Below are 11912 nucleotides of genomic sequence, written 5' to 3'. Positions count from 1 at the left end.
ACTAAGTCCCATAATAAGCGCAATAGCCCGATGAACACCAAGAAGCCGAGAAGAAGGTGGTTAAATTGTGAGGGTCTAAGAGCCAACGACCGAGTAACTGGAAGCAAAGGGTCACGCAGAAAATGACGCCGCTCTGTTGAGTCAATAATATACTGGTGTGGCGTGTCAGCGTGTTCAAAGAATATCTGAACATTGTTGAACAGCCGTTGATACTCCCAAGTTAGAGTGAGAGCTTTGATGGGACTATCAATTTGTGGACTATTGATTAGATGGCTGATGCCGGGGTCGAGCATGTCTAGTATTCGAAGAACGACTTTCTTGGAATCACTCAGAGTAGCGCGTTAGTAATTTGACATGTATATCATGGACCTAGAAAATTAGGTATCACGATTGAACATACCAATTCAACTTCATTGGAAGATATTGTTGCTAGAGAGTGAGGTAGAATCTAAGCAGCCTCCAAATATTGAAACTGGCCACTAGGCCCATCTTCTAGTTGATTACCATCATCGTCTGCACATGATTCCCCATCGTCGTCAAAACGTGTTCTAGCTGCCTCTCTATCGAATTTCCTGAAACCTATACAGCTATCATGATGATGATCACGGATGAGACAGCTCTGCTGTAGGGCGGATACACGTTCAAATCCCCTTGTACTAGTCGTAGTGGACTGTGATGTCTGAATAGACGAAGCTCTGACTGGATTTTATTAGATATAACGCCTTTGATGAATATTTGAACGAACATATTTACGAGGAAGGAGAAAATTGTCAATGATATATTCACTGAAATGCTATAATGCTTTATCGAAGTCGTTCATTCGTTTAGATACCAATGAAGCAGATCTATTCAAGTAAGATATTGTGTGGTCAATATTGAAATCAAGCCCATTCAGGTCTTCAAAACATATAGATTGATAGATGTAAAGAAGAAAGAAATTCAAGTATGTATCTGGAGAAGCAACGTATTGGAGAGTTGCATCAAGCAGAGCCGTGGGCTTATAGCCTTCCTGAACAGTCCTTTCGTAGCCATAATGTTGTATAAGTCGGTTCACAAGGTCTTTTGCCAGCCCACGCTGCTGTGGTGATAAGCTTGAAGAGGGAGGTATTGGGAAGTCTAGGACACTGAGAAATGCCATTGCTGTAAGGTTGAAGTTCCAAGGAATGGTCAAATGCAGAGATGCGCCGGCGGTCTGAAGGTTGTGTGGCCTGAGGCCTGAGGCAAACGTAAGAGGCTGAAATGAGATACTATCGAACAGACTATCGAATTCTGATCCAAATAATTATAGCGTACACAGAAAATAGAGGGCGAGCTAGACAAGATCTGTCAATATCAATAGTCAACGTATACACCCGCATCTCAATATTGGGAGATTGATAAAAAGTGGACCCACAAAGAAACCTTAGAGCCTAATAATTCCCGAACACGGAGTATAAGTACATCTATGATTTTCAACGCTTTACCAATTCACTGCTGTAATTCTTAATTCTTTATTCCTCGAATAAAATAAGATCATCATCCAGCCCCCATAAAACAACCAATCAACCCACAGTCCCTAGTCAACAAACCAGTAAACGTCTTGATCTACTCAACTAGTAAGAAGGTGCAGCAGCCAAGGCTCGACAAATAGTAGTTCGCATAATCCGACCTAATATTAGTAATTTAGTCCTGTATGTACTCCGCTATGTAACTAGAGATGCTGGTCCAAACAAAGCCCGAAGATCAGGTGAACTGTACAAACAGTTCACCCTCCAAGAAGGAGGATCTACACCGATCAACAAGATACACACCGCTCCCTTCTTAGAGTACAAATAAGAATAGAAAGAAAAAGCGGACACCCAGCCAACTAGTAGAGAGGATTGGGGCCCGCTCCTACCCTCGGCGTGGTGAGGTGGCCTGTTTACAGGAATACTCCGAAGGTCGGATGGGTTGGGGCTCGGGTGAGCTACCCGTAGTCTACTTCAGTACGAATTGGAACAACGCTAACGTCATGTGGTATCTTGATCCCGGATGTTTCTCAGCCGTGTTTCTAGTTGTGTCTGTTTCTTGAATCAAGCCTTTGCCAACCCTGTTGGGTTAGTTGGGAATAGAATGGTGACTTGCACAGCATAGTTGGAATCGGAATAGGCATTTGTAAAAGCTAATATTGTACGGAGGACGGAGGATTGGGAATCAGGTTATCCGTAATCCGAGGAAAAGGATAGACACGGCTATGCAGGATAAGATTTGGTTAAGAAAACCGGGGACATTTGCCGAGAAAACGTATGGTCAATTGATGACTTGGCTTTTTTTTTCTTTTTTGAAATTTGGGCTAGGGAGCACTTGAGAGTAAACACAGCAACAGTAAAGGAACAAACGGGAAATTGGAGATGGTACGGGATCAGGTGATATCAAATTAGGTAATGAGCACGCTAGCCCCGCATGATCGGCTGGATCGGCCAATCACAGTCCTAAAGAGGACAGGATTGTAGTAGCGGTTACCTAACAAGAACCTCCAACGTGGTCTGGGGTACAGGTGGTCAGCGCCAAAGATGATCCCATGATCCCGCTGACCTGCGCATGGTCCTATTGGCATCTTTGTAGGTAATCTTAGAAATGTCAATCATGCTAGCGAGGAGAGAGGGGAAGGGTGATTTGAATTATGTCATAGAATTCCTCTTCATCTGCAAGATTGATGACAGGGTTGATCAATAGGGTTCCACGGAGCGAATGAAAATACCGAATTAGTATAGTTTGTATACATAGTCTGCGAATTGAATTTGGACCTGTTTCTCTTTTTGATTCTCGATTTTCTGGGGTTGTGTTTCTCCAGATATACCACACCACGAGACATGCTCTATACAAAGGTTTGTTCCTGTGAATGGTTGCACCCGATGACGCCATGCGTTTTCCGCTTGCATATTTTGTATAGAAAGCGCCGAGCCGCAGCAAATCAGCGACGAGAAAGCACCAAATCTCAAAAAAAAATTGATTATTCCAAAAAAGAAAAATAGTCAAAAATCACAAAAGCAAATCGGAGGCTGCAGGGGTAGCTATTTGGGACTAACTAATCTGGGCGGCCAGTTCCAAAGTATCCGCCACCGTTTGCCATCTTTGCCTCTGAAGAGTCATTCATCTACTTACATAGTAGAAACCACCAAGTCTTTTTTCTAAGACAAAGTGGCTCTGGTTTAGCTTCTGCGGATCCAACTCGGACCCGTTTGACTCCAAATCCACTGTAGATATTTTTCTAATCCATAATTTTTTTTTATGGAGTTCCATTCAATTTTTAATTTTTAATTTTTTTTTTAATTTTGACCGTTTCCACTCAACACCCGGGTCGCCCTTTTCCGTGACTAACAGCTTCACATACTTTTTCTCTCTCTTTCCTTTACTTTTTCCCCGCCCCTCAATACTATTTCCTTACTTTCCTTCAACTTCACCACTTTTTTCTTAACCCTTAGCCCTAGAATTCTCTCGGCCTTACCTCCTTTTGATTGACCGAGACTTTCTTTTACCTGAAAGAAATCCGGGGAAGCTACTCGTTTAATATTTTTTTCTCTTCCATTCTTTGTGTCCCCTAAACTCCAAGGTACCTTTCCTATTAGTTCGGGGCCCTTTATAGAGGGCCCGCTCTCTCACACTCTCACCATGGCCTCTATTACTACACCACCTACTCGCTCGAAGCCGATCGTTCCGCGATTCACCATCCCTTGCGGTGATCACGTACACTCCGTGCCTTCGCGCGACTCGTCTCCTTCGTCTTGCGATACTGCCGATACACCCGACGGATCCAGATCTAGCAGTCGACGTCGCCCATCTTTTGGTTCGATTAAAGAAGATACTGACGGTATGTACTGCACATGAGGGGAAGAGGGGAAAAGGTTCATATTTTTTTTCTTTTTCCTATATTTGTTTGCTTTTTTATTTACTTTTCTTTTTCTTATCTAAAATATATTCAGCCTTATGCGCAACAGAGTTTAACTGACATCATAATATTCAGGCATTGCGCAGTCTTTTGTAGACACGCACCACGTGCCCTCACCAAAGGAGCAAAAAGAGCCTGAAACTCCAAAGCAGGAACGTCAGGAAATGCAACAGAGCCCGGACTTTTGTTGTCCTTGTGGTGGTTTCCTCGGGTGGAAGCAAATTCGGTTGAGCGGCAAGAGCTTGAGCCGCAGTTATGGCGATCTTCGTGGGTTGGGAAATTTGCAAGCTAAAGGCTGGGCCTGGGACACAACCGAAACTGGAAGAGAGCTAGTCCCTCCCAAAGAGCAAGTGCCTGTCATTGAGGAACCGCAGACTCCTGCTGGTATTCCCCCAGGCACATCGGCCATGGAGAAATTGCCCGCGGAAGTGCTGGATCAGGTCATCTCTCACTTGGCGCTTGATATCCCTCCAAATGGATACACTCCGCGAAACGTCGACCTTGTTCACTGCCTTCTGACTTCTCGTACATTGCATGCGGCAACTTTGGCCGTCCTGTACAGAAACATGACATTCCCGCACTCGATTATCTTCTCTAAGGCTCTGAATCACATTTCGTCCTACCCGGCATTGGGAACGCTCGTGCGCCGTTTGGATTTCTCTCACTTTACCTCCGTTGGTCTGGGCCGTACGAAGCAGATGAACGCCGAAATCCAGAACTTGACTTCGCGAACCTTGCTACAGTGCCTGGACCTTTTGCCTAACCTGAGAGAGTGTCTGTTGCAGGAGCATTTAGAGGGAGATTTGAGCGTGGATATTATTCGCAAGTTGTTCATGGGTCTGCCAATCCTTCAGGCAGTGGATCTTTGCGGCTGCTCCACCAACTCCTTCTCTGCAGTCTTCCAAGAGGCTTTGACTGGAGGTCCAGCTCTGCCCATGAGCATGTCTAACCTGAAGCGACTCTCGCTCCACGAATGCAGCACTATCTCAGCGCCAATGTTCGATCTCCTGCTCCCGCGTCTGATCAACCTGACCCATCTGGATCTCACACACACTCAAATCAACGATTCAGCTCTCTTCGCTATCCCCGAAACCGCACGTATCACTCATCTGAGCTTGTCGCGTTGCACGCGCATTCACCCACCTGCTCTGATCCAGTTCCTGACCACTCACCCGGCCGTTTGTGAATCCCTGGTATTCCTGAACCTCCTCACAGATGCCACTCGATTCCGTCTCCTGGAAGAAGACGACGTGACAGCCCTCCTGCCCAAACTTCCAAAGACTCTCCGCTCTCTGAACCTAGGCGGTGCACGAATCACCTCTGCTCACGTGCCACTTTTGCTCCCATTGACCAAGCACCTAGAGGAACTGGGTCTCAGCTCTGCCGATCTGACAGTGCAAGACATCAACACATTCTTTGCTAGAACTAAGGAAAATGTCGAACCAAGCACTCTCTGCTACTTGGATCTGGCCAAGGTGAATCAAATGACCATCGGGTCCATCTTCAATATGAGCACCTGTCTTCTGCTCTCAGACCAAAGCTACCCTCTCCAGGTTGTTGAGTTCAGTGAAAAGATCATTACTCCCTTGCGCGAGCGCAGCAAGACCCAGCGCGTCTCTGTTGGCTGGACCGTTCGTGAACTCGGTCGCCGCGGCTGGTACGTTCGGGACCCTACCTCTATGCCAAACTGTCCTATCGACGATGGTTCTCGTTCCTGGAAAATGGGCGCACGCTGGTGGGGCATGCGCAAGATTCCCATGGCAGTTGGAGATGTCGGTGGTATCTACGGACACTACATGTTCAAGAAATGATTCCCCTCCTCCTATCCTTCCTATTCTCTGTCCCTCTCCTCCAATCATCCCTCCTCCACCTCCTAAATCACAACCTCTTCGCCGCGCGTTGGTGTTCCTGGAAAAGCATTGCTATCTTATCTTTTCGTCCTGCTGGTGAATACCCCTTTCGATTCCGTTGATTTGATGCATTTTCTTCTCCTTTCTCTTCTATCTGGGTGGCTTTTTCTTTTTCTTTTTCCTTTACTTGCTACGATTATGATTGATGATATCCGGTCTATGCATGGTGGCGCGTAACATGGTCTACGAATTTCCGCATTCTGGCTCCTGGCTTCGGGTTCGTGCTCTCGGTCCGCGTCTTTTTCGAGTTGCATAGCATTGGATCTCAGCGTTGCTTTCTGTTTCTGTTTGCCTCATTGCTTTCGGAGTTAATGTATATCGGCGTACGTATCTCAGCTCATACATATTATTTCAGATCAAGTGATCTACTTTTTTTACGCTATCTAAAGTGTAGTAGCTGCTCAATTTGACTAAGATTGTAGTATACAAAAACATCATGATGAATGGAAATCAGAACTCAAGTTTTTACGAGTAGAATATGTTAGTCTAAGGGGTGATGCGAGCCTGAGATTCAAGTTCGTGGGCATCGTTCTTATGCTATATTATGATCCTCTTCAAGTTGTTTACTTGTACTTGACCTGGATCCGTGGGTCCTCCCGTTCCAGACCCATAGATCAAAGTTCGTATCCGATAGGATAGATCCGGTGATTATAATGATGTCGTGAGGTCAATGACTTTGTCCCCATGATAAGAATAATTCTGGTTCGGTTGTTTTATTTTAAGTTATCATACTTGATTATTATGGCAAAGTGGTTCGTTCACACAGTGTACACTGCATACTTGTCCAGAATACGGTCTTAGATAGCTGCATACATACAAGTATATGGAAGATGGGAAATAAATCGGTGGTTTGTCTATTCGGATTCGGAGTTATTATTTTCTAAAAGCCCTGGAGGTTTGCATTATATTGTACTAGAACCTATATCAATCATGATAGAAATTCCAAAATGCAAAGCCCAATATGATAGGAAATGGTAAATATCTTGTGAAGAACCAAAAAAAGAAATAATTCCAATCTAGGATGATAGAAAAGAAAGGGAAAAGTATATATGAGAAAGAAAAGGAAAAAGAAAAGAACAAGAATAGGAAAAGACTCGGAGAAGATTGGAAGACCAAGCTTCTCGAAGAGCAAAAGTGGATATCAGTCTCGGACTTCATGGTTCAACCAGAAGTTAGGACAAGCAGTGCACAAAGTCTAGCATCGACATGGTAGAATAGAAGAGAATAGACAATAAAAAAATAAACTCCAAAAGAAACTCCCAGGCTTAAAATCATACTGGGTTGCTTGGCCGTCCAGCCTACCCAGCGCTCATAGATCGTAATGTTCGTTTTAAATTGTATATATCGAGACGGCGACGATCATCGTCTCAGAACATTTACTCAACAGCAGCGCTGTTCTCATCACCATGCAGAACAGGATTAACCTTAGGGTTCCACTTGAGCTTGAAATCCTGACCAAGTTCCTTGCGAATAGCAGCCTTAACAGCATCGAGGACGTGATTGAAAACACCAAAGTTGGCAGGGTTGTTTGTATCGTTCTCACCCTCTTTACCCTTGAACACACCAGTGCGAACAAGACAAGTATTCCAGCCATACATGTTTCCACCGATGATATCGGACTGTGGGTTATCACCGACCATGTAGACGTTCTTGGGTAGACGGTTCTCATTGTGGATCTCCTCCATCCAGTGCTTGAGGACTTCGTCGGCGTAGGTGTATGTAGCCCGCTCGGGCTTACCGTATACCACACGCTCGAGCTCACAGCCTGTTAGGGCTTTGTATTGAGCTTCGATAGCGATACGGAATGCACCCTGGGTTAGACGAGGAAGGCCCTTGTGGTTTGTTGGGAAGACCAAGTCACCCTGTGAGAAATAGATAGGGATACGGCTTGCAAGAGGGTCTTCGGCCTTTGTAAGGAGTTTTCCGTCTTCGGAGAGTAAGAGATCCATAATAATTTGGAAGTCTGTAGCGTAGTCATAGGAGTCGGCGAAGACGAGGATAGCATCGAATTTCATCTTGGAGAAATCTCTAGGCTTGGCGTTTACTCGATCGGCCTCGGAGAATGAGCGCCATGGTGAAATGGTTGGGTCCCAGGCTAGGATGTCTTTCGGGTGGACTACGTTTTGGAAACCGTAGGTCTCTGCGACTTCTCGGACTTTGTACCCTTCACCACCGCAGACAAGTACAGTCTCGTAGTACTCGGACAAAGCCTGCATGGGTGTGTGGGACTGAATGAACTGATCGGTAGAGATAGGAGCCCCAAGCATCTCCGAGAGCTGCGCGCAGCGAGCAACTTCAGTTTTACCGCCACCATTGGTAACGAGGATATAAGGAATCTTGATTCCGAGCTCGTTGTCGCCGTTCAAGATCTTCATAACTTCCTTTGCTTCTTCGATAGGCTCGGGACCGTGCGCAAGCACACCATCAATATCGAATGCAAACGCCATGTTCTTCGCAGCCTCTACCTTCTCCGAGGACATATCCTGAACCTGGCTGGTCAGGATATCCCGTGAGACATAGGGACGGCCTGTCTTTGAAGGTGCAAGATGGGAATGACGAGGCGAACGAGGAATAGGAAGAGAAGTACCGAATGAATTGCGGGAACTCCTGCGCTCCTTCATGGAGGGCGATAGGCTGAGATTGTGCATAAGAGCAGCGGCATCGCTGATAGCGCTGCGGCTAGATGGGATCTCAACAGTATTGACACCATCGCTACTAGGGATGGGGAGAATATTGGAGTTTGTACGAGAGTAATTCGGACGAGATGCCATGATGATGATCGGTGGGGTCTGTTTGTGAAAGTGGATATCTGAAAAGAAAAAAAAAGAGGAGACAAAGAGGAGTCGATCTTATCAGCTACTGCTGTCACTGGCTCCAGGGAGGAAAAAGGATGTACTAGCGGCTGATAAGGGGGATGAGGTCTATAGAAGAGGGATTTGAAGAGAGAGAAAGACTCGGAGCTGAAGGGCGAGGATAATTATTAATAAATAGATAAAGATAGAGAGCGACCAATGCGCGTATATATAGACAGCCACACCAGGAACGGGAAACACAGCTGGGCAGGACCATTGGCAAGGTTGGCACGGTTGACAAGGCACAGCAAGGTAGTGTTGGATTGGTTTCCATGCGGCCATTGCGTTCTTACCAGGCTTTCTAAGAGGAGGGGTGGGGATCCACCCGTCGGATACCATGAATTATCGTCATTGTCTGGCCAGAACAGGTAACTGTCGTTGCAGAACAGGACAGAACAGGACAGACTTATGGTATAGCCTCCAGTCTATGCGAGTCTATGCGGGAAGAGTCGAGAGGGGTACAAGGTACCTGCGTCATTGTGGCTGCACTAATATTTTTCCGGGTACCGAGTACTTTCGTATACACAGCATTGGAGGAGGTACATTGCTGACACCTTCATTTCAGAAATAAAAGTTACTGTAGCAATAGAATAATAAATAAATAAATAAATCTACTACTTCTAGACCGAATCCGATTAATCCGAGTCGGTTTTTCCATTCTAATACACCCTGTGCAGTCTACTGTAATCCTTCAGAAACGGAGTAATTCTCACACAAATCCAGGACAGTCTAGGAGGGCCCTCCTCCGGCTTGGGCACAGCGTAGGACGCCGAGTGGATAGGAAATGGGCTCTACTCGGGTTCTCACGGGAGATGATTGGGTAGGAGCACAGTTCGCCCGTGGAAACGGCATGAGATTCGGTGGACCCGATGACGATCGGAGCGGGCTCAGCGCCGTTTGCGAGGTGATGTCATTCATGGTTCGACGTTTTGAAAATTACACGCGGAATTTACAAGTTATACAGTGTTTGAGATTATTATTGTTGACCGGGATGCAGAATATAGATCGAGAACTATTTACAGAGACCTATTATAAGACATATTGTCGTTAATCCTGACCTGTAGTATATCTGCCCAGGTGCTGGTACAAAGCTACTGTGTACTGCGGAACTTGAACAAGCTCTAACAACCACGTCAACACGAAAAGCTGCAAATTACCAAAATTAAGAACGACCATCCAACTCAATTCCTATAGAAACAAACTCAGTAATAAGAACAACAACATTTAACATTTAAACTGTGGAAATAGAATATCCATCTAGTCTACTAGCTCAAAGCACGAGTCGTCAATTCCAGGGAAGTAAGTAAACCGGGCCGAAGGCGGAAATGCTGCTCCCAATCGTTACCCCTCCATCCCCACTTCTGCAGTGAACATATCGTCATCGTCTCGCCTGTTGAGTTTAACCCCTCCACTTTAATTATCCGTCTCTTCCCTCCTCCTCTCTCTCTCTTTCTTTCTTCTCTCCTCAAATCAAAACACATCCAATTGATTCAATATGTCCAACGGAAAGACCTACACATTGAGCAACGGCCAGACCATCCCCGCGGTTGGTTTCGGAACCTTCGCCAGCGAGGGTTCTGTCGGCGAGACCTACAGAGCCGTCACTGTTGCTCTGGAGACTGGATACCGTCACCTGGACTGCGCCTGGTACTACCTTAACGAGGGCGAGGTCGGTGATGCCGTGCATGACTTCCTGGCGAAGAACCCCTCCGTCAAGCGTTCCGATATCTACATCACCACCAAGGTGTGGAACCACCTGCACCGCCCTGAGGATGTCCGATGGGCCATCAACGACTCCCTGAAGCGTCTCAAGCTGGAGTACGTTGACCTTTACCTGGTCCACTGGCCCATTGCCTCTGAGAAGGACACTGCTGAGGAGCCCCACCCTCTTCTTGGTGCCGATGGCAAGGTAAGCTTTATTCCGCCACCTGTGAAAAAGGGAGCACGCGAGCTTGACCTTAAGCTCCTTTCCCCACCGGAATCACTCAACTAACTACAATCTAGTACGTTATCCTGAAGGATCTTACCGAGAACCACGAGCCAACATGGCGCGCCATGGAGAAGCTGTACAATGACGGCCTCGCCAAGGCCATCGGTGTCTCCAACTGGACCATCCCCCAGCTCCAAGACATGGAGAAATACGCCAAGGTCCAACCCCACGTTAACCAGATTGAAATCCACCCCTTCCTCCCCAACAACGAGCTCGTCGACTACTGCTTCTCCAAGGGCATTATGCCCCAAGCCTACTCTCCCCTCGGCTCACAGAACCAAGTCCCCACCACCGGCGAGAAGGTCTCCGAGAACAAGACCCTGAACGAGATCGCTAACAAGGGTGGAAACTCCCTTGCCCAGGTCCTGATTGCCTGGGGTCTGCGCCGTGGATACGTCGTTCTGCCCAAGAGCTCTAACCCCACGCGTATTGTGTCTAACTTCAAAAGCATTGAGCTTTCTGATGAAGACTTCGCGGCTGTGAACAAGGTCGCTGAGGGCCGTCACTTCCGTTTCGTTAATATGAAGGATACCTTTGGTTACGATGTTTGGCCCGAGGAGTCTGCTAAGAACCTGTCTGTTTGAATCTCACGCGAAAAAAGTACAAGTCTCACGGATAAAGATGTGATACCCGATGTGGTGGGGCTAAGAGGGGTTTATTGGAAATTGAAATTGTAATGAACAGATATGATAGATGAATTATACAATTCCAACCTCAACAACTACCTACCTACTTACCTAATATTGTGAACGAATAATTGATCTACTGTACTGTATGCTAGCTCTTTAGTCTTACAGGTTAATGGGTTGAATCTGCTATGTAATGATATCTCCGTTTTGGTTGACCGAGTGAATGATTCCAGCGAAGTAAACCCGTAACCCCCTCTTCTGCGGAGCTGTGAAACCTTCAACCATGAGTACATGCGTTATTCATGTTCATCTTGATCATCGCGACGAAAGTTTACAGTACGCAATGCCTCGAAACTGCAAATCCTCCAACTGAATCCCTGCTGACTGCAATTTGCACTTCAAGTTATAATTCCAGGGCTTAATCAAAAAACCTACATGTAAACAAATGCTCATTAATTCGAGGAGCATAGCACCCCACCACCATATTATCCCCACCACCACGACCCGCAATAAAATACAGCCCAATTATAAAAACCCAATTACTTCAATTTTAATTTCAATGCAATTTCGACCCCCGACCTAGAGTTACATCCACTATACGCTAGACAAAATCCTTGTACTTAG

General features: G+C 46.2%; 3 protein-coding genes across 3 annotated transcripts; 2 read left to right on the top strand and 1 right to left on the bottom strand.

Annotated features, from left to right (window-relative positions):
• Nucleotides 1-3630: 3630 nt before the first annotated feature.
• N7478_002332 (Leucine Rich Repeat domain protein) lies at nt 3631-5718 on the top strand (the record flags this gene model as incomplete). The annotated part of the gene is made up of 2 exons (XM_056918546.1): nt 3631-3829; nt 3983-5718. The coding sequence occupies 2 exons, from the start codon at nt 3631-3633 to the stop codon at nt 5716-5718; spliced, it is 1935 nt and encodes a 644-aa protein (XP_056781704.1).
• Nucleotides 5719-7193: 1475 nt separating this feature from the next.
• On the bottom strand, nt 7194-8588 carry N7478_002331 (phosphatidyl synthase; the record flags this gene model as incomplete). Its single annotated transcript, XM_056918545.1, has 1 exon — nt 7194-8588. One exon carries the CDS (start codon nt 8586-8588, stop codon nt 7194-7196), a length of 1395 nt encoding a protein of 464 aa, XP_056781703.1.
• A 1576-nt stretch (nt 8589-10164) lies between these two features.
• Nucleotides 10165-11243, top strand: gldB (putative glycerol dehydrogenase (GldB); the record flags this gene model as incomplete). Its single annotated transcript, XM_056918544.1, has 2 exons — nt 10165-10578; nt 10674-11243. The coding sequence occupies 2 exons, from the start codon at nt 10165-10167 to the stop codon at nt 11241-11243; spliced, it is 984 nt and encodes a 327-aa protein (XP_056781702.1).
• Nucleotides 11244-11912: the final 669 nt, after the last annotated feature.

The sequence above is a fragment of the Penicillium angulare genome (genome assembly GCF_028827245.1).
Source record: "Penicillium angulare strain IBT 27051 chromosome Unknown utg000003l_segment0_segment0, whole genome shotgun sequence".
Taxonomy (NCBI): domain Eukaryota; kingdom Fungi; phylum Ascomycota; class Eurotiomycetes; order Eurotiales; family Aspergillaceae; genus Penicillium; species Penicillium angulare.
Note: the sequence above shows the minus strand (reverse complement) of the source record. Positions and strands in the feature narration are given on the sequence as shown.